Source organism: Lepisma saccharinum, chromosome 4 (assembly GCF_977018435.1).
Source record: "Lepisma saccharinum chromosome 4, izLepSacc3.1, whole genome shotgun sequence".
NCBI classification, from domain to species: domain Eukaryota; kingdom Metazoa; phylum Arthropoda; class Insecta; order Zygentoma; family Lepismatidae; genus Lepisma; species Lepisma saccharinum.
Genome location: NC_139232.1, coordinates 11,469,051 through 11,495,427, shown reverse-complemented (window position 1 = coordinate 11,495,427; position 26,377 = coordinate 11,469,051). Strand labels below are relative to the sequence as shown.

Here is a 26,377-nt window from a genome sequence, read left to right as displayed (position 1 = left end):
AAAGAACAGCGTTACCGGGGAAAATTTAGTAACTGAATGTATGGGTCAACTAAACAATGTTCTTAGTTTAAATTATCTGTAACATAGCTAAATTTTCTCCTAATGAACTTATTCTTTCCAGTCTATCTAATTACTTTCGGTATTTGGCACGAATAATACATCATTTTACTCTTACATTACTCGTCGTGACAAGCTACGTATACATATGATACCATACATCGTGCAATACACTCGATATGACAAGATTTTTTTTTAACGAATAAGAAATACCTGATATTGTAGTATTGAAAAATGAATTAATAAGGAAAGGGAAACTAAAAAAATTATGGTCACATAAAATCTATGTTTCTACAAAGTAACTTAAAAAAAATCTGCAGTTTATGTAAGTACAAAATTAGAAATTCGTCGCACTAAAATATTACTATCTTCTTTCTGTCCTCAATATTCAGAGATCCACAGTGACATATCAACACATAAACAAGTCTGAAAAACAATCTATTCTTTGGATAGAGGATGGTACTGCTCATTGGTACTGCTTTATCAAATAGCAAGTTATCACTTTAAAAAAACCTCTAGTAAAACTTCAATATCATATGTTCATTTTGGTTTTCAGGCTAGAGTAAAATTGAATGATCAGCAGTTCAATTTCTTGTTCAGTCTGGTCAAGAATGAAAATACCTCACTTCTACAGGGAGGGCTACTGGAAATAGTACAAAAAAAGTCGAAAATTTTTAAAAAATGTAGGTTAGGTGTACAAAATATATTGATGGCTGTGCAGCAAAGACACATTATCATTATGTATGCACCAATCTATACTTTGAAAACAATATCAGGCAAATGACCACCATCAGCGTAACATTATCTCCTGGCCGTAGCTGTTGCACAAATTGCAACTTATGTGGGTGGAACTGTAAATCACACCTCGTTATCCAACGGCTAATGTGCAATGTCCTTGCATCGCGACGTGAACGAACGTTGCGAATTTTGCTTGAGAGTAGCACCAACTCTATGGACATTTTCAGGGGGTCGTCTTGGGCCCTTCATGCTTCCTATCGGTGACCATAAACGCTTGACACCATTGTTTCATCCGTCGGGATATCTTTCTTCTGTCTGGAAATGAGCAATGGTAATCCACGGGCCAGCTCAAGCTGCACTGTATTTGTTATCGTATCGTTGTCAGGGCATCCTTGCCCTAGCATCAAGTGGAGCTAAGATCGAAATTGTTCCCAAAGACAAACAACTACTTACTACTACAATAACATAGAAATACAAACATTGGAAGTTAAGTTACATTTGTAAATTGAAGACAACAAGCAAATTTAACGAATCCAATCCATAGGTACACTGAGGCGTGCAATCGTTATCTAGTTTCCTTCCCTCCTGGGTGTGGAGCATCGGAGATGGGGAACAGAACACTAGAGTCTGGGAAGTGGAACTATGTTAGTTCTGGGGCGAGCCTGTCGTAATTCATTAATGAGAGGGTTTGTGTGCGCACGGATTTTTGTCCAGAGACGTTGTTTTGCATCTTGTAGACATGTCTGGATTGTTGGAAAATTGAGATCTTTGTGCATTTGGACAATTATTGTGGAGCGAGGATAGCTGCCTATTATTCGAAGTGATTTATTTTGGAGAACATGGAGTTTCTGGTGATGACTTTTGGCCATGTGAGCCCAAACTGGACCTGCATACAGAAACATTTGTCTAATCATCATGCAGTAGACGTGGAGTCTTGCTTCGAGTTGGAGTACAGGCGATTATAAAATCGGGTAGAGATAGCCTATGCGTTGCGTCACTCGGTTGGATACCAGCTGTGTGAGGACCAAACCTCAGGTGTCGACCTAATATAACTCCAAGATATTTCACGGTTGCGGAATTAGGTATCGGTCTGTTGGACAGATGAATCTTGGCTTTGGTATACGAGGTTCTAATACCACGATGCGTTTTACCCAGGTGAAGATCGCAGTATCATCGGCGTCCGTTGCAACAATCCCGCTGATAGGTATCGGCCGTGTAAAGACCGTAGAAAATCGGTGATAAGACTGACCCCTGGGGCACACCTACCTGTATAGATCTCGGGCTGGAGCGGCGTCCTTTGAATGTTACCACGAAGGGTCGTTCGAACAGGAAACTGGCGAGAAGTTTGCAATAACTTGTTGGGAATTTCAAGTTATATTGTATATCTTGATGAGTCCTTGGTGTCATACATCAAAGGCTTTTTGGACGTCCATGAAGACACCAAGGACCTGACGTTTCCAGTCTAACTGCATTGAGATATGATCAACAACGACCACTCTGAGGAGTTGTTCGGTCGTTCCGTGCTTCAGTCTAATTCCGAACTGATGATTTGGGAGAAGATGGTGTTGGGAGCATTGGTCCGTAAGTTGGCGACAGAAGATACGTTCAAATAACTTTGCCAAGTGGGAAAAGAGGCTTACTGGACGGTAATTGTTTAGGCCAATTGGACGGTAATTGTTTGTCTCCTGCGGCCTTTTGCCTGGTTTTGGAATGGCTATGATATTCGCTAATTTCCATCCCCTGGGTAGTATCATAATCTTATACTCGTAAAGTTTTGCCAAAAAAATACGCTCTTTCTAGTTATTTTTTTGAGTGCAGCTGTCGGAATTCTGTCAATGCCTGGGGCGGATTTTGTTTTCATAAGTTTTGTTGCTGCTGAGTCTTCTCTAGGTGTCACATGTGGAATGGACAATGTCATTGGTAGTTCCTTCAGGTCGTGGAGACCATTATGGACTAACTGTTCGGTGTGCGTATCGCTCAGATGATTGTTGGGTTCGAAAGTTAGAGCGAAGTGATCAGGCATCAGTTCACTTTGTCGTTTGTGTCTAGAACTGGTCCGGTGTCGGTCTTCAGTGCTGGTGCGTTTCGGCGGTATTTGTTGTTAAGGTCCCTAGCAAGCCACCACAACGAAGAGTCCATTTTGGTGAGACTTCGGAGAGTGTTGTCCTACGGGGATATTCGGTCAAGGAGGAGATAGTTGTGAAGATGTTTGTGTACCAATCTCAGTCTGCTATATGTTATTGCGCTCTGGTCCCTTGCCATCTCTTTCTGGCCCACCGGACGATAATGATGAGGATAAAAAACATGGGTGGTGAAGCTGTTGTGGCGTATGGATCCGGGCGAAAGGTAGTGGAAGAACTCCATGCGTGTACTAGGATGGTGGTGAACGTCATAATTGCCAAGTCAATCTCCTGGAGCGTTGAAATTCGCATGTGAAGGTTAATAGCCTCATGCATTTGTAGATGGAATTGGTCCCAGTTTGTGATGGGCTCCTGCAGTGTGCAAAAACAAAAAAACGTAGTGTTTGGTTATAAACGAATACTTGGGGGATGCGAGTGGACGTCGAATATGGTGTAGCACTCGATGGGCCAATTTGCATGATGTCTTCATCAGAGGAGTTAGCTTGGTCTTCGTTGAATTCTTTTGCTGTGTCAGTCGATTGCTGAAGGACGCTGAAAGGATTCGGAGTTGTAAAAGTGGGGGCAGCAGGAGGGGCGAGATGAGTTTTGGCCGCTTTCCTGGGGTCCACTGTTTGGAAATTCTCGAAGTCCGATTGTTCTCGATCAGCCGATGCTCTGCGTCTGTGCCTGCGCTTAGGATCCTTCATTAGCCTTGGGGACTAAGGTCAAGCTGTACAGCTACATCACTCTTTTCAAGCACATAGGCATTCACAGCATGAGTACGCACCTGTACTGGCCAATGACACATGACGAAATAAATGGCAGACCTTTGTGTCGCTCTTTGTGGCGCAGCCGCACTTTCGTCTGTGCGGGATTGCCACTTGTTTTTGTACTATTTCCCGTGGCACACCATGTAGCTAAATCTTAGGATTGCACAAGAATATTCTAAGAGTGATATTGCAAGGTCACTGCTAGCCCTAGAACATATGTAATACTGAATTTAATTTGGTGGCACAGCAATGACGCATTGAAGAAGACTATTGGCTTTTGGCCCTCTTCCTCCCAAATATTTGAACAAACACATACACACATTTAAATTTCTCCTATTGTGAAGCACGACTGTGGGTATAACTTTGATGCAATTGCGGGCTGTGCATTAATGAAGGCAGTTAATGTAAACATATAAAGATAACACCTTAGCTCCCTTTTGAAATGAAATCATATGTACGCCACCGTGGCACACAATTACATATTACAATATGCCTATTACATCTTATGCAAAAGGCGGAAAATCAGTGCAATAGACATAAGCTTCAACAAAAACGTATTGGTAGTTTATGTACGTAGAACGTCTTTTAAGTACAAGAGCACTGCTTGCGACTTCTGTTCCTTATCTGCAATTAATTGATCTTAATTAAATTCACAACATATTGAAAGGAACCTCCTCTCCCTTCTATCTCACCGTAAGCGAGTAGCGTAAACTCTTGCATGAATACTGTTAGGAAATGGAGTTGGTGAAATTTTTCAAGAATCTGCGTCCAGTTTCTCCAAGCTTAGCCACATACCACTTGCTGCAGTGAGGAAGAACGACTTCCGGTCAAACTCGTATGGAACTTTTGCCTGGGAACATTTTTCCAGTCTGTACTCTCGAAGCAAATAAGCCAGGGCCATCTTTGAAGTCATCATCGCAAACCTCATTCCTGAAAATTCATTTTAAAATGTTAGTTCAGAAAGCTAAGACCTAAACACACATTTATGTCAGAGCGACAGCTAATAACAGCATTCCTAATTGTTATCCAAAAGCATTTGGGATTGAAATTCTGCTTTCTTGTTCGATATTTCCTACTAAAAGGTAGGAGGTAGGGTAAATTAAATTTAATTGGATTTTTAATTAAATTAAATTAAATTAAATTTTTAATTAATTAAATTTAATTATAAATTAAATTAACATTCCGACAATTTTATTATGATAAGTATTACATTCAATTTATTGTTAGGGACAATTTATTCCTATTCAATATTATCCAATAATAGTAAAGAGAAAAAGTTAGTCCACCATATTGGGACCTAACCATTAGCACAGAAACCAGATTCAAGTTCGACAAATTTCTCTGAAGTACTACTCGTATCTATGGCATAACCTGCGTTTGTTTATTTTCTCGAAATATATGTTCTAGCTCGCTTCGCTCACATTGTAGGATTGTTATCTGTAATGCAGTGTAAATTACCAGGAGAGAAGTCTTAAATTGTCTTAAATGCATGAACAATTGTTTTGAGGAAAAGGAGTGTGTGTGCATATTTCAGAGACAATTTATGTAATTTTTGTTGTTGGTTTGTTATGAGATGGATGAATTGATTGCGTAATGTATTTAAATAAATAAATATGTTGAAAAAATAACAATAATAATAATATTGGTACGTTTTCCTGGTACTTGCCCCTCCCAGACAAAATTCGTTGTTGCGCCTCTGCTTCTGACTACCATTTAAATCTTTTAACAATCTACCTGTTAACACGTTTTAACAAACAGCTTGCCTAACCATCTGAAGAAGCCACACGAAGTGGCGAAATATTCACGGAGAATAATTATTTTTATTCTTAATATGATCATGATAACACATTCACGCAATTCTAAGGGAGATTTCACATCGAAACGACATATGCCGCTTGGGAACGAGCCGATCAGTAGCAACATTTCACACCATAGCGGCATGACAGGCTGTACAAATCTGCGTTCGTTTGGCGAAATACTCAAGCAACACCGTGTCGCCTGTAGATTGTCTCGTTGGTGTCAATTCTCCGTAAGTTTTTCTTAAATAGGAAGTCAGTAACCTCAATTACTACTAGTTTCTTGGCACATCAAAAACAAATTGAATATTATCTGTGTGAAATTGTTGACGGTGCGCAAGTTATGCTTTACATAAAATATTTCATTAATATATTTATTCTTGAAAACATAACAATTACAATATAATAATAAATGATAATAAAAAAGTTACCTATACAATTACGTGGACCACTTCCAAAAGGCAAGAACACGTACGGAGATCTTTCGGATTTGTTTTTTGGATGGAACCTATCGGGGTCGAATTTCTCTGGGTCAGGGTAATACTTTTCATCGTGATGGAGACCCATTATCGGGATCCACACACAAGTTCCCTTCTCGAGTTTAATTGTTGTCCCAGGTATCGTGTATTCGCTTGTACACTCCCGACCGATTCGAGCGAATGGAGGGTGCTTACGAAGTGTTTCTGAAATAATAATAAAAATTATAAACTAAAATACAAAGAATATTGTTAGTTTACAATTATTGTAACATATTAGACCCTGAAAAGTACCCATTTTAAAAATTCACTGAAGTTTCCTACACACTTTGTGCTAATTGCTCTTTGTTTTGTAAATAGTCCATAATTAATCCAAACTTGTCCACAGCTACAAGGGCTAGTGTCATGTTTTGAGGTTCGTATATATTCCATAAAAAATAATTGTATTAAAACAAATAAAAACACAGGAGTTTATGAAAATAATTAAGAGCTTATATTAATTACAATAAATCCTTAGTTAAGATATACACACAACCCACTTAAAATAATGCCTGACAGTGGAGATGGGGGAGGGGGCGGGGAGCGAAGCAGTACAGCTGGTATCCACAGTCGCTTTTCCTCCTCCACGCAATGGACAATATTATAGTGGTGACGTCAACAGCAGATAACTGAGCACGTTTGATATCATGTGGTTTTGGCCTATTCTATATCATTAGATTTTTCACCACAAGGATTAGCTTCAATGATTGTGTCAGTACTTGTGAAACAAAATTGTGATGTTTAACGTACAGTGTATCCATGTAAAGCTGAGATTTCGGAGAATACGTCGATTTTATTACACATGTCCAGACTTGAACCAAAACCATAAGTAGCGAGATGGTCAGCGAATTTCTAATGATTACGAACATTTGCGTAGGAACGTGAGGGGGGATTCAACCTCCTCATATTATTTACATGTATGTGTGTACGTGTGTGTTCTATTTTAAAATGGACCACACATGTTTCATGTTTTAACGTAAAATTCGCATAACCTGGAAATTAATAAAAACAAAATTAACAACATAATTTTTAATTTTTTATATATTTTAAAAATTGTTTGACTATTTTCAAGATAATTGTTAACACATTTTGAAATTTGAAAAATTTGGAAACGGATAAAACTTTGGACCTCACTATATTGTGTTGCGCTCATTTGAAATAGTTCCTACTTCCCCATAAAGTTTTTAGTGTGCCCAGAACAATAAACAAAATAAACTTTTTGCGCTTAGCTATTTAAAACGAGATTCTTTGAACGGCAGCATCTTGCGAGTGTTAAAATATTTAAGGGGTACAATTCGGATGAAAGGAATTAGGGGGAACTGTACTCCTGCGGTACTGAATATGATCATATGATTAGCGATCCAGCATGCATGTGCACAGATTAGATGTTAGAGAAAAACGTCAGTCTATTTAGGAGTTTACGCCGTCCATCAGTGGGAGAGTGGTAGAACAGCGTGCTACGACGCCAGACGTGGCGGGTTCGAATCCCGGCCGGAGTGTTATTTGTAGGAGTTCCTTCATCAGTTTCAACATATCATCACTCATCTTCATTGTCGCTATTAGTCAAAAGTGGCACAAAAACTACACTAAATAACATTTATAGGAGTTTACTTTTTCGGTGAGGTTTTATTTCGGGAGGGCGGAGTCAAGTTGATAGAATTTTATGTACGAATTACTTACACACACGTGAAATGAGAAATTCCAAAAATTTACGGGCTAGAGTTGGTTTTAAGCTAGGGGATCGGAACCCCCGAACTCCCCGCCAGGTTACGTCTCTGGAAAAGCATTGCCCACAAGACGAGACATTTCCCGTCTAGTCTCGTTTTCGAGACGGAACAAGTATATTTTGGTTCGAAACATTTTTTTTTAAAAAAAAATAGGTTGCGTGTAAAACACATATATTTTAAAAAAATACTATTTGGTGATAGTAAACACTTCTTTTTTGGACTTTGAAGTGGATGCGTCTTCGGCCTCAAAAGCCATTAACGTGAAACCCGCTCACACTAGCCTTCTAATACTAATAGTGTATTATATATTCAACCAAACTTATCATTTCAATCATGGGGGTTGAACCAGATTCTTAGATTGTCGATAGTGACCTACAATCACAAGGTCAATTGCAATCTGCTACGAAGAAATACTATTGAACTCCCGTCTTGAGATAGATAATAAAGCGGAGATAGAACTTTATTCATCGAAAATTTGTCACTCAATGAAATGCCGACTGGAAGAACTTGATCAACCACCCACCAAGAAAAAATGTTGTTGACGCAAGGGCACGGGTTAAATTTGGGGTTAGTGGACCTCAGTATTATCATTCATAATTTTACAGATACCATTTTTTTCGATAAACAACTGATATTTCTTAAATACTTTTTCATGAAACAAGAACTATTTTGTAAATAGATCATCAGTACTAAAGGATTCTTCCCTCTATCCCCTAACTCGAAGAAGCTGATTCGCAGCTAGGATTTTCACATCGTGCACTGTATACACCGTTACCCTGCGTGGCGGAATAGGGGCTATTGGACCTAAGGGTAAAGGAATAATTGCCCCTGGGATTCACCTTCTGAGTGTTTGGCCCCTTTGAAGAAAAAAGTAACAGGTATGGACAATGTGGGAAATTTATCTCAGATCTTATTTCAAGGTTTGGGGCCCCCTTTGAAAATATTTGGTGGGAAGTTACATTTTAAATATCACGTATAAAACTAATATTAAAGGCCACGAATTATCATGACACTATCTGTTGAATTTCTGGGTATATACAAAATTTCATAAGCACCGAGAGAGAACATTGCGGGGGCGGCCGCTACGCTAGGCTAAATGTAGTGTATTTCTGCTGAGAGATATAAACCTAACAAGCCCAATCTAACCACGAAAATATTCCGCGCTTACGTCAGAAGATGAATACAGCGCTTGACCAAGAAGGTGTTTGAGTTTGGTGCGATGAGCCATACCCTGACATTTCCACAAGACGAGACAGGCCAAAATCTCGTCTCGTCCCGTCTCGTGGGCAAACTCGTGTGAAAATCTCACAAGATAAAGCAATGGTGTAATGCAAGGTATTGGATTCGAGCTCGGATTGCTTGAAACAGAAATATGCTACTGTGCACAGAAGAGAAATTGATTTATTTGAACTAACAAAACACGTTTGGTAAAAAAAATTGGTAACCGCAAACAAAAATGTTGGTAACCTTTACTAAATTTGGTAATTTTCACCCAATTTTTTGGTTGTTTAAAACAAATGTGCACGATTACTAAAATAATTTGTTTCAGGTAAACAATCATTTTGTTTATCGCCTATTTAAACAAAGATTTAGTTGCCAGAAACAATTTTTTTGTTATTCCAAACAAACATTTTTTCTCTCTGCGGATCCTCAACAAAATCTTCCAAGTGCTAAACTTACCTAATAGTACCCACTCCATATAACCCATCTCCGAGATAACCTCGTAAGTGAAGGCTCCATTATGCCTTTTCAAGACAGCGTGGACTTCTTCCCTGACCCTGTCCTGGATGTCTGGATTCAAGGCGAGTTCGTAGCTGGCAAATGTGAGGAGGGTGCTGGAGGTCTCGAACCCCGCCACCAGGAAGAGCAGCGCCTGGGCCAACACTATGTCGTCAGATAAGACTGAAACGAAAAATCACATGTGAACATTTATGAATGTGTATGACCTTGTCTATTTAATCAATTTATAGAACCTGATCGTGTGTGGCATTAAGAAATTCTTATATGTAACAAAACATTATAGACTTTATGTTCTAAAAAGAATTTAAAGTATCAATTTGTACTTATTAAAATTAATATGAAAATGGTTTTTGTAAACTTATGTAAATTTCTAAAAGTCATTATGGAATTCTTACATAACAAAACATCTTTTCTATATCAGAATCCGCCGGCTTCCGGGGCGAAGTGGTTATCACAGCCTACTATACCAGGAGTCCCGGGTTCGAATCCCAGTCTGAGTTTGAGTGTTCCTTGTGAGTGTTTCTTGATCAGTTTCATTATATTATTTCTTATCCTCATCTTCGCGATTAGCCAAAAAAGGTAAAAATGGAAAGTAAAATAAGCCAAATCAATAAATCTGTATCAGAATCCCTATGTTGTCCATTTTAAATTTCGATATCCACAGTTCCATCCAACCTACTTCTATACACCCTACGAATAAAATAAGAGTGAGCAACGGAATGATATAATTTCTATAAATTTTTATTACCGGAAGAGATTTCATAAAATCCTTTGAAACTGTTTTCAAGAAAGTGAACTTTTAGTACATTTCCTTTTATTGGCGTAGAGTCGTTTTATAATTCTGTTTGAATCAGTGGCTGAAGTGGAAATTCCTGGCTGGAGTGATGATTGGTCGAGTTTGGGGTTAGGCGAGAGGGACGCTTGCATGGATCAATGTGAAGACAGTGCTGTAGGTGGGGGATGCTTATGAAAATTATCCTAGCTGTGGGTAAGTCTTATGAAAATTTACTTAACTAGAGATCTAGCATCCACCCCCGTTCTCACTTACTTCAATTGATTGAATGATTTGGTTTATTTGACTTCGCTTTCTGCTACTTTTGGCTAATCACGAACATAAGGATGAGTGATGATACGATTAAATTGATGAAGGGGCGTTCACATACCCAGTCCGAGATTCGAACCAGAAACCCCTGCCGTCGTAGCACGTTGTGATAACAAGTCCTCCTCGACTCGCACACTTCAAGCACTGGTTTGAGTATACAGTCACTGACACTTCTGGGTTGTAATGGTCCTATTGACTCTACATGAAGTTCTTACAACCCAGAAGTGTCCGTGACTGTACATGTTATATAAACCCTTACCTTCATCAGCTTTTCCCTTTACGGGCTCATGCAGCAGGCTGTCTCTATCGAAGACGTCATTGTCTCCTGCGAAGACATCCTTGTTTTCCAGAAGTCCTTTCTGGGCATCGATCAGCAGCTGAAGGAAATCCTTTCGGTCCATACGGTTTTCCTCACGGAACCTCTTGGCCTTCTTCAGAACGTCGATCAAGAATTCATAAGCTTCCTGGTTCACCAATCGAATGGGCAAGTAGGCTGCCAGCTGCTTCAGGTTGAGCAGGGAGAAGAGAAGCATGAGGACCTTGTTGAGTTTTCCACTCTCGGGGAACCTGGAGGCAATCTTCACGAACTCAGCGTCAGGATTTGCGAGGGAGTTGCACTGCACCCCGAAGGCACACGTGGCTATGACGTCCAACGTGTACCGACCGAAGAACTTCTTCATCTCAAGTTCTTGGTGGGTGCCGAAATCTTTCAAGAAGCTGACCAACTGATCGGCGCAGTTGCTGACCAGTTGCGTCATCGTCTTCATCTTGGCAGAACTGAAAGTTGGGGTGGTCATCTGCCTGACGTTCTTCCAGTCCTGCCCTTTGATGTTAGTCAGCATTTTGTCCAGGTAAGGATCTGGCCTCAGTCTTAGCGTTATCCTGTCGACGAAATGGTTGAAATCCTTCACTAGTATGTATTTTATCAGTTCTGGATCTCTGACGAACAATACTGGTTTCCTTCCTTCGAACAACCCAGCAAACTTCTTGCCTTCGAGCTGCCTGTAGAGTTTCAGGTGAAGTTCGTGGAAAGAAATTTTCAGAAGTGCCCTCTCCTTCATGTTTCCGAAGAACAACTCCGGTTCTAAATAAAACACACCCTTTGATTTCCAGTGGCTAAAATGCCTAGTAAGGTATTTGTAGAAGAGTGTAATAAATAAAATAACTAACATAAAAGCCACTGTCCAAACTGAGGGAAAGTTGGTTTTGAAGTCTTCGAACTGAGATGCCATTTTGAACACTGAAATAACTCTCTGAATAGAATCTCAAGAACGACAGTCACCGTCTGAAATAAACAAATGGTAATATCATTGCATTGTTCAATAAAAATGCCTAAAACAAAATAGATACTACAGTATGTACTTGTAGGTATTAATAAATATTAATTAATAATAAAGTTAGTTCTAATTAGTTTAGTAGATTGATGATTTTCGTTGAAAGTATGTACTCATAATATTTTAACAACCTATAATGTGATGAGTAGGGCAGGATTTTTATGACTTAGCATATTTTTTTTTGGTAAGGGTGATATGTTCCCCAAACATATTATGAAGAAACTAATAAAATTAAGGTGCTTTTTAAGGGCATATTTTGGCATATTTTGCCATTTCTGCGTGATAGAGCATATTTTGATGGATTTTCGGTCATATTCAGCATATTTTTGCATTTTCAAGAAATATAGTCAATTTTGAAGTGGATTCGTTCTTACTCCCATGTTCACTCGAGAGTTTTTTTCCTTTGGAATGTAGCAAAATATTTTTCATTTTTATTTGAAAATTTAGAGAAAGTATTCATTGTACATTGCAACTCAGGGCCCATAAAGTATGTAAAAATATCTCAGCATTTAGATATTGATGTTTGAAACAGTCCAGTTATAAGGGCATATTTTTCAAACTATATTGCATATTTTGTAAAATTTTAGGTCATAAGAGCATATTTCATCTTGCATATTTTGGAGATTTTTAGGTCATAAAAATCCTAGCCTAGTGATGAGATAAGGAATTTCTGACGCGATGTTTTGTCTGTGTGCGAGCACGTTGAGTGTTCGACTCACGATATCGGTTCCAAAAGTTCTGGTCAAGTTCCAACCAGGAATGGCTATTCCCTTGGGTTTGATCTTTCATCTATTCATCTTTCATCCTCATATATGAAATGCAAAATAAGTCTTGAAGAGTCTGAAGTCTAAAGTACAGGGTGTCCAAAAAAAAGGTAACCGAAAGTAATAGCTTTTCGGTTACCTAATTTTGGTACCACCCTATACAAATAACACCAAAGCGTTAAGATATATATGAACTTCCAATTTTGGAATTTCAATAAAACATTGCACATAAAGTACGTTGTGGTGTTACTAATTCCTCATACTACTCACCTACGGAATCTGTGGAGTAAGCATAACGGTAGAGAAGGGGAGAACGCGAGTTGGCGGTCCAAATCAGTGCCGGCTGACGCAAAAGACTGGTAGCTTCATCCACTTTCTCTCTCACGAGTTCATTGGTATAGATGAAGAGTTTACTTGGTTAACGTCCAAGATCTGAAGAGAGCTGCCGCCACGTACGTGGGTGGGGATAAACAGCGGGCGAGTTGTTTTCGTCCAATCACACTCAACCTTCAGCCAATGGGCGCAGCTGTCATTCTACTCGTCTACTCCACGTGGAGTCTCAGTCACATGACTGTGGATATGCTGTTGCCGTATCTTGCAACTTCAATGTGGAGACCGGGAAGGTGCTTGTGCGCGGAGGGACAAGGTGGCGTAGAGTAGATGTGTGGCAACACTGTGGGTTGAGAGTGTATGTTGCAGCTGGTGGGCGCGCTCCGTGGACTTCAAAGCGAGCCGGTCGTTAACGTAGCTAGCGCGTCGACTATAAAGCGCTCTCGAGCCACCACTTGCGCAGAGATTTGTTTTCGTTAACACTCCTCAACTATTTCACACATACATTCTGTTGACAAGAATTAACGTCTCACGTAGTTCTCTTGTATGTACAGTTTATTTACACTTCTACCCTTCGCCGTATATACATGTTTTCTTTACAGATCCAATAACACATGATCTAAGTTCCCTTTTGACCCATCACACAGAGAAATGCACTTATCAGGACTTCACTTTACGAGCGCACTATTTACCATAGCGATAACCCGCTCTCGCCGTTTATCACGCAAGAGTTCCTACGCCGTCCTCTCATCAGTGCAGTACATCTTATTTGCTAACTCGCCCCCGCTGTTTATCACTCAGAGGTCCCTAAACATTCGGCGCTCACTCTCTGTGTGTGTCTATGCATCCATAAAAACTGCCTCAATCCATCGGGCTTTGTATCGGAGCATCCGAGAGCCGTCAACTTCCTACGTATCTGAGAGCCTGGGATTGTGAGATATGAGAGCGTAACAAGTCGGAACCTCCGACAAACGACCCGCCCCCAACCACCGGGGCAAGGTCCTATTGTTACCTTTCAAACAGGGAAGTCGTTGAGGGAAAGTAACCGTTGGCTTCCCCGGCTACTGGGCAAAAGGTAACCTAGGCAAGAGCATTTACAAAGATACAAACTTTTACACATATGCTTTCCATATTGCAGCTGTGTGCGTAAAACCCACACAGCAATTCATACGTTACTATAAATAAAGGCAAAGTAAAATCGCTCTAAAGCATGTATATGCTGGTTGAATAATTCCACGGGAAGCATTCAAAGCACCTAAACTACGATATTTTCGAACTGGAGATTTAAATACAGCTTTTTTCCCAAAAACTTTTTAAATGTTCTTGCAAAATTAAATGGAAAAGTTTAAGAACATTTTGAGTGGGTTTGCATGAAACCATGCAGGAACGTATATTTTCCAAATACCATGGCCATGTAAAATTTGAGATTCTCGCATAGTTTACAAAACAACATGTCAACTATTAATAGTAAAGGTTGCATACAAAATAGCAGAGAGAGGGCGGGAAACTATTGTATTAGCCGGTTCCGTGGCCGTAGGTCCCGACGCCAGAGACTCGCTAGTCTGCAAAATGCAACCCAGGATGTACTACGTGGGCCTCTCCCATGGCGCAGTGGTAGCGTCATTGCCTTGTAAGCAAGGGGTCCCGGGTTCGATACCCGGTGGAGGCACAAGTGGTTCGGATCCCACTTTAAACTGTAGGTCCAGTCCCGATTAGCCATACTGTGCATAAAGTGGACTTAAAACACCAACTCAAACCAAACCAAGGATGTACTACGTGGAAGTGAGATTGACATTTGGGTGTCTGATTGAAGAGTCACCAAGTGCACTTAAGTTTCGATCTCACCACTGAAGTTCCTGGGTTAGAATCCCGGCCTGGACATACTGTCCTTTGCGAGTGTCTCTTCGTCAATTTCATCTAATCATCACCCATCCTCATCGTCGCGATTAGACACGAGTGGCAGAAAAGTGACGTCAAATTACAAAAATACAAATACGTCAGCGAGGTCACGCACACTGACATGATTTATGCGAATACAATAGCGTAAAGCACGTGCGAATAATAGGGAGGTGACATGACAAGCCATCTAAGCTTCCTTCACGGATGTCTATGGAAACATGAAATATGGCTGTAAGTTGTCTTGGAGACACGGACTGCATACAAGCGATGCTTTAGTGACGCCCTGTCGTCAGGATATGTCGTCAGCGGGTGCTTGCATGTTGTGTATGCGGGAATGACATGACCATTTCAGGACCTCCCATCAGGAGAGACGTGCGACTCTTACTAATGGAACATCTTCACGGCAATATCAATATCTTCGTCCATTCTGAGGTAGACTGAATAGTTGAAACTTGCATACTAGGGCATAAACAGTCATACACAAGTATAAATGATAATAATAAAAAAATACTAAACAGAGAGACGAAGAAGCCGCGGTGGTGCAGTTGTCGACCTCCGTGACGGAGTGGTCGGCGCTGAGCGCTACGACGCCAGTGGTCTTGGGTTCGAATCCCGGTTTGGACATGGATGTTTGTGTTTGTTTGTCTTGAATAATAAAGTCAAGAATTGAGAATAATTGATGAGAGGTTTGTGTGGGGGAAATCTGCCTGTTAGGGGTGATCCTAAAAAAGAAAAACGGTAGGGCGTCTGACTGTCACGCGGAAGACCCGGGTTCGATTCGGGGTGGGTAATTAAGATCGGCCTTGTCCCTGCATAAAGCGGCTCCGAGGCTCACCCAGCCTCAAATCAATGGGAAAATGGGGCAACCCTGAGGGGTTAAGGCGGCTGGAAAGTGGTGCTGATCACATCACCTCCTAAATGGCCGAGATCGAGAATGTGTGGGGCGCTACCCGCACATCCCCTAAATGTTCCTTCATGGCACGGTGCTACATGGAGGGGGGACTTTTACCTTATCCCATTAATACCAGACCGACCAGCACCTACCAGATCTATTGCATTATACTAGACCTACTGAACACGAATATGGATATGAAAATTTCGAATTCGCTCTAGTTGTCAAGTTACGTAGGAAGTTGTTTGGATGGTCGTCATAGGAAATCCTATATACGGGTACTAACCACACGATTGGTCACGAGATTAACCGCAAGTGCAAATTGAATGAAACAAATGTACTATTATGTTGTTTGGACTCTTGAAGATGAAAGTGGTCATTAAAACACCTAAAGAGATGTAATGTTTTTTTAAAAAATATATACAGCGGTGGCTCAAGGGGGAGAGTGCCATGGCACTACCCTCAGAAGAAATGCATACATAGTCCAAGTATTGTTAAATTAATACATTGATAGTTTACAGACAAGGAAATTCGAATCTTGCAATCGGTCAAGCTGACGTGACGACCTACCCAACCACAGACTAGATATGAACAACCTCCTCACTGCATCGCCAGCTGTTTCGTATCCTCGGCGAGGAAGCGGTCCGCGACTCCGCGCCACCCAAGAGCTGGCCTAACCAAGTTGAAACACGTGAGAAGTCTCAGCGAGTAACATTTCCACCATGAGCCGGGAAGAAGGTGGCAGGGGGTGGTGTTAGCCAATGGGGTTAGCCCATAAGACACCACCCGTGCCCGTTTTCGCTTTGGCACAGCGAGGGAACTTTCGCAGTGTTGACACAGTTGCCATCTTCAGAGATAAGTCGCTAAATACGACGGATTTGTAAGACCCGTTGGGGAAGTAATTCTTGAAAAAGGTACTATCTACTTTTCCGCCAACTTTTGGAGAAACAAACCTAGTATTTTTCCAAAGTTAAATGAACATTTTGGTAATAGATAGATGCGCCTAGAGGGCCATCCAGACTTTTTAAAAATATAAAAGTAAAAAATCCTATGGTGATGCGAGTTTTCCTTGGCATTTCGACAATTTCTTTTTACATCAAATGTCTAGAATATTTTCAACATCCAGTTGGAATACGTGTGCATGGGGGAGGAGAAGGTGAGAAGATTTGTTTTCCCTTCCTCTTGTAATTGTGTTTTTAGTGAAGTGTCCTGTAGTGTATAAAGATAGGTTAGTGAGTGAAGATGAATCGTATTAGTGTGTTATTACGTAAACCCACACTGTTTTCCACGTTACCAAACGAGGATAAACATCTTGGCCAGTGGGGCAACCTCAAGGAGGGAGCGGAGGCATTGCGGAGTTTTTATTTTTTCGATTTCTTCATCACGTTGACACTACCCATCATACTTGCCGCCGGCCGCCACTGAATATATATATATATATATATATAATTTACGTATTTACAGGAGTTGAGTTGCCTTAGGCCTACAGTGGCAATGCTGACAATGCCTTGTGTGTACAATGCTGAGCAAGATTTTATATTCCCGGGTTCGATACCCAATGGAGGCACATAGTGCCACTTTAAACTGTAGGTCCAGTCCGGATTAACCTTTCTGTGGATAAAGTGGACTTAAAGAAAAAACTCAAATTCAATTTATCAGAGAATTTTGTTTCTGTTCATCACATCTGAGTTACTTCAAAGCTACTAACCAGTGACGGCGATTGGGTTTCGAAACTGGGAGGGCGCAAAGTGCCAAAACTGGGGGGGGGGGGGCAAGGACAGTTTACTTTCCCTTGGTACATAAGGTTTAGCATAGTGCTGGGGCAAAAATGGCAAAAAGTGTTGGAGGGGGCAACTGTCCCCCTCGTCCTCCTAATCGCCGCCACTGTTACTATTGTCAGATTAACGACTATTTTTAAAACAGTAGGGCTGTTAAATACTAAATTTTGCCCATGTATTAACTGTAAACAGTGTCGGCGATTGAGTTCCAACACTAAGGGGGGCTGGGGGGTTAGGTGCCAAAACTGAGGGGCCAAGGACCGTTTACTTTCTTCCCTTGGTGCATAAGGTGCGGGGGCAAAAGTGGCAAAAAGTGGGGGCAACTGACCCCTACGCCTCCCTAATTCCCGCCACTGACTGTAAGGTTTATTTGAAGTTCTGTACGTTAAGGGGCCCCACTTTCCCTTAATCTGTGAATGTTAGTACATCTTATTTGATTGTATCAAAATTCCCGTTGTAGCTTCGAATTCGAAAACATCGATTTCTACGAGTAGAAATAAAATAAAAGGTTTAGTGTTTTTATAATCAATGAAAAAATATAACACACTTCCAAGTTTTTTTTTAAACTTCTCACTTCTGATTACAATGTCTGCAAAATAAACAAAAAATATGTTATCACTTCTTTCCTCTCATAAAAACTTACAGTAATAGTGTTTTATGGTCTCTAATTATAGTTTGCTTGGAAAAAAGGTACTCGAAAAACCAACCCGTCAAGTGGTGCTCTCAAAGATATACTTTTTTTTATAGAATTGTCTTGGAAACATTTTCGCATGGTAATTCCACATCCCTTTGAGGCCATGCTCTAGACAGGATTAGTTTCCTTATCAAGTTGAAGTTATCATGGGGGACTGAAGTTAAACAAAGAATGGAAGAAGGTGTTAGAAAGAGTGGAAAGGACAAGAGAGAAAGAGGAGAGGAGAAGGGAGAAAAATGAAGGAAAAAGAGCGTGAGATAAAAAGTCCAACGACATTCTATATGAAAGTAATTATGTTTAGCCTTTTAGGTGAAAGTACAGTTGGCAAGTGAAAGCCACCTGCTAGAAAGTTCCAAACAACTTTCTAATAGTCTGGAGGGAGTAATGTTTGTGTATATATAAAGCCCTTTTTGTGTATCTGGTTACTTTTGTACTTGATACAGAGTCTGATGAAGACCTTGCTAGAAGGTTGAAACGTTACGTTTAGTTTATGTTTATAATAAAATAAATTACTGCCTTGGTCAGCATATTTAGTTTTTCATAATCATGGAAACAAGGCTTAATGGTGTTATAATTGAAGCTATCGTATTGACGACTTACTTCGGCCCCATTTTAAATTAATTAATTACACGCACAAATATTTGCCTTTTTTGTGGGGGTTGGGGACGGTCACTTACGGAGCTGACGTCATCAACATCGCGCTCCGGATGCGTATATCCTACAAGGTTGTAATGATGATGTAAATATTCCACTTTATCAACTCCGTCCTGTTTTATGAACTTCTTCATGAAATTTTTTAACATATCACTGTTTCATAGCCACTACACAAATACTTAAAATGCTGTTAAGTATTTCTTAAGATCAAAGTCCATTGCATGAATAAAATTTGAAAGCACGAAACAATAACCCTCCTATTACCGGAGATGGGGGGATTCATCATCCGTGGTAAGGATGATAATACCTGTGTTGCCAGGGATACTTTTGACTAGTAATAGGAAAAATCCCCTTCACCCCCAGTCCCCCCTCCTCCTGCTCCGTTAATTCGCACCCTGACTCAAGGAAAAGGCATTTTTTGTAGAGCCGTTTTTGATGCATGGAAAAACACTAAGTTGTGTCGCCTAATGTGAGGACACCGTAACTCCCGGCGTGGGATCTGCCTTTCTGACAGTGACCCTCTGTTGCCGCGTTTACCTACAAAGAAACTTTCGGTCAAACAGCCAATTAGACCTACCACTGCCCTCCTGTTTGGGCAAGAAGCGGCAACATTAAAATCCCCTCCTCTCCGAAGCAGCCAGCAGGGAAACCGGATTTTGTCACAATAGCCGTTCTGCACTGTTAAAGGGGGCTGGTTCTTAGCTTGGTCCGGGTATATTATCTCTGGAGCAAGGCCGCATATAGCGGCAGAGAAGGGGAGGAATCGAGTTGGCAGAGCGAAGCGGTAGACGCTGCTGCGAAAGCTGGTAACTGCAGTCGCTTTTCCCCTCCTCCTCTCACGTATTCATTGGTGGAGCCGGGACAGAGTATAGATTCCAGTGTGGAACCTCCCTTTCAACTGCCCGCACCCTCTGCTCGTGATTGGCTCTTAGAGCGGGGTGCTTGCTATACGTCACAGCAGGTGGATGGAAGAGCCAGCCACACGAGTATGCGCTGGAAATTTAACCGCGCTCTTGTCCCATTGGAAGTTTTAAGTGAGACCGGATGTGCTAACTGACAGTGACTTCAAAGCCCTTATAATTCAGATATTCAATGGGCGGCTCGGGTGGGGGGTCGGAAATCATTCATAACTGTCACCACTCATCCGATATTTTAATTAAAGGTTTATTGTTTATTTTAGGCATCCGAGTTAGGTAAGTTTACGAATATGTAGAATTGGATCAGATCTCTCACACACCAAACTTTTAAAATTATGATACTATTCTTCAATAGTGCAGGAATGCTTTTGATTTGAGATATCAGATTTATGTATGTACCATAACAATCGTTGTAGTATATAGATAAACCTCTCAAATGAGCTCAGATAGCCTAACTCGCATCGGAAATTTTATCAATATATTGGAACTTCTTACACAGAGGGCACTATATTGAACATATACAGGGCATTTGATTAATTGATTGATTGATTTGTTGTTTTATGTCCACTTTATGCACAGTAAGGCTAATCGGGACTGGAGCTACAGTTTAAAATGGGATCCGAACCACTTGTGCCTCCACCTGGTATCGAGCCCGGGACCCCTTGATTACAAGGCGACGACGCTACACTGCACCATCGGGGTGACCCTATACAGGGCATTCCAAATGAAACATCCCGAAAAAAATCATAATTCATTTTATTTTCGTCACAACTACAGTTATCTAAATAACATTAAAAATGTTTTTCCAAATTTTTTTTGGTATACTCTGTCCCGGTTATCTCTGGAGCAAGAAAACGAGAATAAGTCTCTGCGCAAGTAGTGACGCGAGACGGCTCCATCAATGAACACGTGAGAGGGAACGGGATTACGTGGAGGGGGGAATGCAAATGCACTCACCAGCCTTTGCAGGAGCGTGTACTACTTTGCTCTGCCCACTCGACCCCCCTTCTTTACCGATATGCGAGGCCTTGCTCCAGAGATAGTCTGGACAGAGTATAGGTTTCGATCTGGCGCCATCAGTAAAAAGCAAAAACGCCGGACCGTAAGTTATCTGTTGAACAGAAAAATAATGTCGTTAACCTGTTTCATTGAGTCCAAGTCAACAATTCACAGCTCAATAAAAGTTCCGACACGAGTACTAATTTGGCATAGACACCAGATACGAAAACAATTAGGAGATATGTGAAGCACTTTAACGAGTCTGGCAATGTGCAAGGTCACCCTAAATATCGCGTGCAACCAACAATCAGTACACTTTCCAGGAGTGCGTCTAAGCTGTCGTCAACAGTCAACCAAAATATCTTCATGGCGATTGATTGAATTGTTGTTTTAAGTCCACTTTATGCACAGTAAGGCTAATCGGGATTGGACCTACAGTTTAAAGTGGGATCCTAACCACTGTGCTATGTTCCTCCACCGGGTATCGAACCCGGGACCCCTTGATTACAAGGCAACAACGCCACCTTCATGGCGATTAGTAGTTTAGACTGGCATGTTGGTGGCATAGTGGGGTGTATTCTGCGACAATATTTACACGTTTCCCTGTAAATTACAGGTGCGTAAGGCATTGACAAACGTTGCGAAACAAAAAAGCTTCCTCTTCGTAAACTAATTTTCCAAACTTTATCGAACAGCTACCCGATATGCTAAACAGCCTTTGGTGCAGGGACGAAGCTTATTTTCACTCGATAGAAGTTAACAAACAACGTTTGTTTCTCGGCTTTGGAAACCTCACAGGAAACTATCGAGATATCTTTGCACCCTCAAAACGTGCCGTAACATACTGAGGAGGAGGTATTTGGCCATTCATCTCTGATGGTTATATTAATTCCGAAAATTATCAGGACATACTGACCAATTTTTTTCTGCCAGTTTTACGACGGAAACGTGTTGCTTCAATGGTTTCAACAGGATGGGGCCAGGGCACACAACAGAGAAGAGGCTCTCACTTTTCCCCACCGTCATATCATGCGTTGCGTCATCTCCGATTTCTATCTCGATTTCTTCAATGCTGGTTTACAGTGGCCGCCCATGAGTCCCGACCTAAACCCATGCGACTTCTTTCTATGGTGAGTCCCTAAACAAGCAACAAAGAGCAAGGACACTAGGCTAATTGAGATTGAAGGTGAAACAATGTGCTGCAACTGTTACCCGTAAAAATCTAAATCGAGTTTGTGAAAACATGTGCATTTGAACACGGGTAGTGTTGAACAGGCATGATGGACACTTAGAACATGTTATGTAAACAAACTTTGAACCATGTTCTTTCGATAACTGTAGTTGTTTCATCTGTATGAAAATAAAATTAATTATACATTTTTGTTATCGGGGCGTTTCATTTTAAAAAAAAAAACAACAACTATATACTTGAATTAGTACTGGACGATATTGGAAATTTTATATCGCTATATATCGTGATATCGGCGATATATCGCCTGCACGATATGTATCGCCAAATATCATGACAATATATCGTCTAGTTGATATCGCCTGGACGATATTTTTCTCAATATCGCGATATATCGTCTGGAAGATACTATATCGCTCAACACTAGTGCCGACTTCAGAGGCGAATTGGTTATCACACAGCGTTCTACGACGCTAGTGGTCCCGGGTTCGAATCCCGACCTGGGCATGGATGTTCTTTGTGAGTGTCCCTTCATCAATTTCACCATATCATCACTCATACTCATCGTCGCATCGTGGCAGAAAAGCGACGCTAAATAACGAATATCAATATCACAAATTGAAACAAGTGGGTATTATGGGTTGATACTTCTAGCGGGGGTACTGTAAGCCTCCTATTATGTACCCTGTGTTTGTCTCCCTATTATTTATCAGAAAAGCCAAGAGCTTCCGATGTGTTGGTTGAACACCTGTATCAATCCCACATTAAATCTAATCTATACTTTAAAGCTAATGCGTCTGGGCTTTGTAATTTTTAAAATCTCTTTGTCTCTCTGGTTACATTTAACTATCAGATTTGCGCTAAAGTGTACTGATAATGATATGTAACGAACTATTATTGTTGATAATAATATGTAACGAACTGTCATTGCAAATCGTGAAAGTGTTCTATGCATATCTATGTGAACTCGAGATTATTGATGTAATTTGACGAACAGTTACATATCACGGCAGTTAGTATCGTCGTAGAACATGCAATTGAATAGATTTTCAATGTGTTTCAAACCTGGTTTACACAGAATATCTGTGGCGTAGCGTTATAGTACGCCCGTACGCCCGGCGTTCCAAGATTTAAAATTTCAAAAATGCGTAAATGCTGTAAATATAAAGTAAAACTTGACTAATTTCATATATGTTTGACCTTCATGGCATTATAATAGCTATTTATCGCGATCCGCTTGCAACGCTCCACTAACAACACTCGCTCTAGCATTTCTTCAATCCCCTTCCTGGCCGGACGCCGGGAAGGTTCGGCGTAGAAGTCTCTATATGCCTTACTGCCTTTATGGAGGGAAATCTTGGATCTCTATAGCACGCGAGCAAATTCTCTCTCGTACGCCAGCGTACGGAGCAGAGGGCTACGCTACGTGATTGGTTCATGTGACCCTTCCTGCCTTCTGAAGCAGACGACAGCGGTAGAATTCCTACCCGGTTCTTCGCGCTCATGCCACTCGTGCTATGTGATGCTACAAAACACAATATTGACTGACGTAACTTTACCAAATTCAAATATACCACTTCTTAATGGCCACTGCATTGTATAATTTATCGCACGAACAGCGATGTGTATTAAAAACTAAAAGATCAACACAGTTTTTGTCAAATAAGTTGGTAAAGTCCTCGTGGTAGAAGTTGAGCCTGTGGCTGCTCTACCGCTTAACACGCAAAACCATTATTTTTTTTAATTATTATTATTATTATTTCGTTATTATCTAACTGCTTAATATTGTGTCAATAGAAATGTTTAGCATTCATTTGAAAACTCTTAACATCCAATGGTGTCTCCACAAAATTATTTTAAAATGTTTATCAACATTCTCAGACAGTGGTCTGAATTACTAATCGTCACTGTTACGTCAGTAGAGTGTACGATAGTTGGATCATCCGCCCACTTCCGTGTCAGAGTGTTTTGCACAGCGCGCCAAGACGACAGAGGTCCCTGATTCGAATCCCGGCGTGAGCACGGGTGTTCTTTGTGAGTGTCCCTTCATCAATATCATCACTCATTCATATTCGCGATTAACCAAAAGTGGTAGAAAAGCGAAGTAAAGTAAACCAAATCAATCAGTAGTTGGATCGCCCACAACAATGACGTCTACTGTTGTGCAGGCGCTTGTGATTCAGGTAGGTTTTATAATGATTTGCGTCATACCGAAAGGTTTAAAACACCAGAGTTCAAAACATTTGTTGCAAAGTGAGGCATCTCATTTTCTAGCTAAAGCATGCATGGATGATGTTTTATTGAAAACCAAGCTGACTTCAGGCAAATAAACAATACCTGAGGCGACTAATACCATAAGTAAATTATTAAGCAAAAAAGGGCCGACCCTTCCTTCGGACTTGGCGTTCCCACTCGAAATGCCCATGCTACGCCACTGCAGACTACCTCTGTAGAATTCTTAGAAAAGAATTACGATACTTGAAAACATGTTCGTCATCATCACTGCCACCTTCACAATCAGTTGGATAGTCAGGGGTGGGGCAGGAAGACGGCCAACATTCTAGTCATTCTGTTTCCTCTTACAACGTCCTTAAAAAATCTAAATATAGAATAACAAGAACTTTTATCACAAATGCTTATTCCACTTGAGGCATAGTTATAATTATAGTATATACATAATGTATGTAAGTGGTTTAGCACAGCAGAAATTTTGTAATTCTTAGCATATGTACTTATAATTAAAATATATCATAATCATTAAACTAGGCTAATAATCTCTGCTTACCTTCTGCGTTCAAAATTTCAGCTAAGTTTTATAAAAAGAGGCAGTTTGAAATCAATTTAACTTGATTTAATGAACAAATCTCAGATGTTGTACGAGCAACAGTGACCTAAAGCTGCTTCTAAAGAAATAAAAGCAAATGAAATTGCTGCATGCGTTATCTTTTTGGCGGTTTGTTAACGCCCTTCATCAGATAGTTGAAACCATGTATAGATTATCTCTTTATACAGATAATGTATCTTCTTGAACTATGCCGAAAACACAAAATACGTGACAAAGAGAATGTCTTCTTGCAGTTAGACTGCTGCTGGGCAAATCTTTCAATTGCTCGTGTAAAATTACGTGACCATTCTCATTCTCCTAGATTAACTTTGAACCAAATTTTATCACGCAAACCTGTTACAAATTGATAAGGGGTGCCACGGTCAGGGCTGAGCTTAAAGTGTTACTGCCCTTTGGCCAATGTAAACATGCAACCCCTCCTACAGTACACGGGAAAAAAGAAGACTTTCGAGCTCGAAAAGAAGGAGGGGTCAAAGCGTGGATACAATGTTGTCGCTTTGTTGCTTTACCCTCAATAAATCACCCTTCGACCAGCAGGGAATTTTCTCAGTAACGAGAAATTTTGGTGCCGAAAATTAAAGAAAAGGGAAGAAGGAAGATTGATTGATTGATATGTTGTTTTAAGCCCACTTTATGCACAGGAAGGCTAATCGGGACTGGACCTACAGTTTAAAGTGGGATCCGAACCACAATGTGCCTCCACTGGGTATCGAACCCGGGACCGCTTGATTAGAAGGCGACGACGTTACCACTACGCCATTCGGGAGGCTAGGGAAAAAGGAAGAAACGTCCAAAAAGTGTGCAAGAAACAGGAAAATTATACGTCATTAATGCACTTATTTTTGATACCCACTTGCGTCTATTTGTCCTTTTCTAGTGCAATATAAGCGCCTGAAATATCGTCTATTCATTTCAATCTGAATTCAGCTGATTAATTGTAATGAAAAGTAACTTCATAATTATAATTAATAGTAAAGACTGAAGGTAAAACAAATTTTAAACACTAGGCGATATCCTACCCCGGCGAATGTTTGAGCATTTACCATGTAAGCTTATGGGGTTTGGGGGGTATTTTGGTCACGATTATCTCAAAAACCAGACGACAAAAAAATTTCAAATTTTAACTGAACACTGAGAAAAGAGGTTTCTAGAGAACAACTGATTAACATTTTTATTTTCTGCATCAACGTACCGAAAATTAATTAATTCATTATACTCTTTTTTTACTTTTCTTGACAGAGCAACCCTGCAGAGCCCAGTCAGCTCTTCACGGAACCTCGTTCACGACTAATGAGCCGGGAGGAGGGGAGGGAGACCCCAGGAGAGCTCACCAGATGTCTTAGAGCTACACCAACTGGTTTCGGGTATACATATCCGGGGAATATATTCTGTGAAGATTGAACTGGGTATCTTTGAACAGACAAAACTATGGACAGAGAAAGATGCTTCCACAGCTCATATTGAATTGCGATTTCTGTTATTAGTGCGTCTACAGTCATGCTTGATTAAGAGGTAAA

General features: G+C 40.6%; 1 protein-coding gene and 1 non-coding gene across 2 annotated transcripts; one reads left to right on the top strand and one right to left on the bottom strand.

Annotated features, from left to right (window-relative positions):
- On the bottom strand, window positions 1-24,916 carry LOC145986376 (cytochrome P450 6k1-like). The gene is made up of 5 exons (XM_083120306.1): window positions 24,801-24,916; window positions 10,825-11,850; window positions 9,404-9,625; window positions 5,913-6,164; window positions 1-4,615 (listed from the first exon to the last, which is right to left on the bottom strand). The coding sequence occupies exons 2-5, from the start codon at window positions 11,795-11,797 to the stop codon at window positions 4,440-4,442; spliced, it is 1,623 nt and encodes a 540-aa protein (XP_082976432.1). The 5' UTR covers window positions 11,798-11,850; window positions 24,801-24,916; the 3' UTR covers window positions 1-4,439.
- TRNAT-UGU (transfer RNA threonine (anticodon UGU)) lies at window positions 14,588-14,662 on the top strand. Its single transcript has one exon. It is a non-coding gene; the product is annotated as a tRNA-Thr (tRNA).
- Window positions 24,917-26,377: the final 1,461 nt, after the last annotated feature.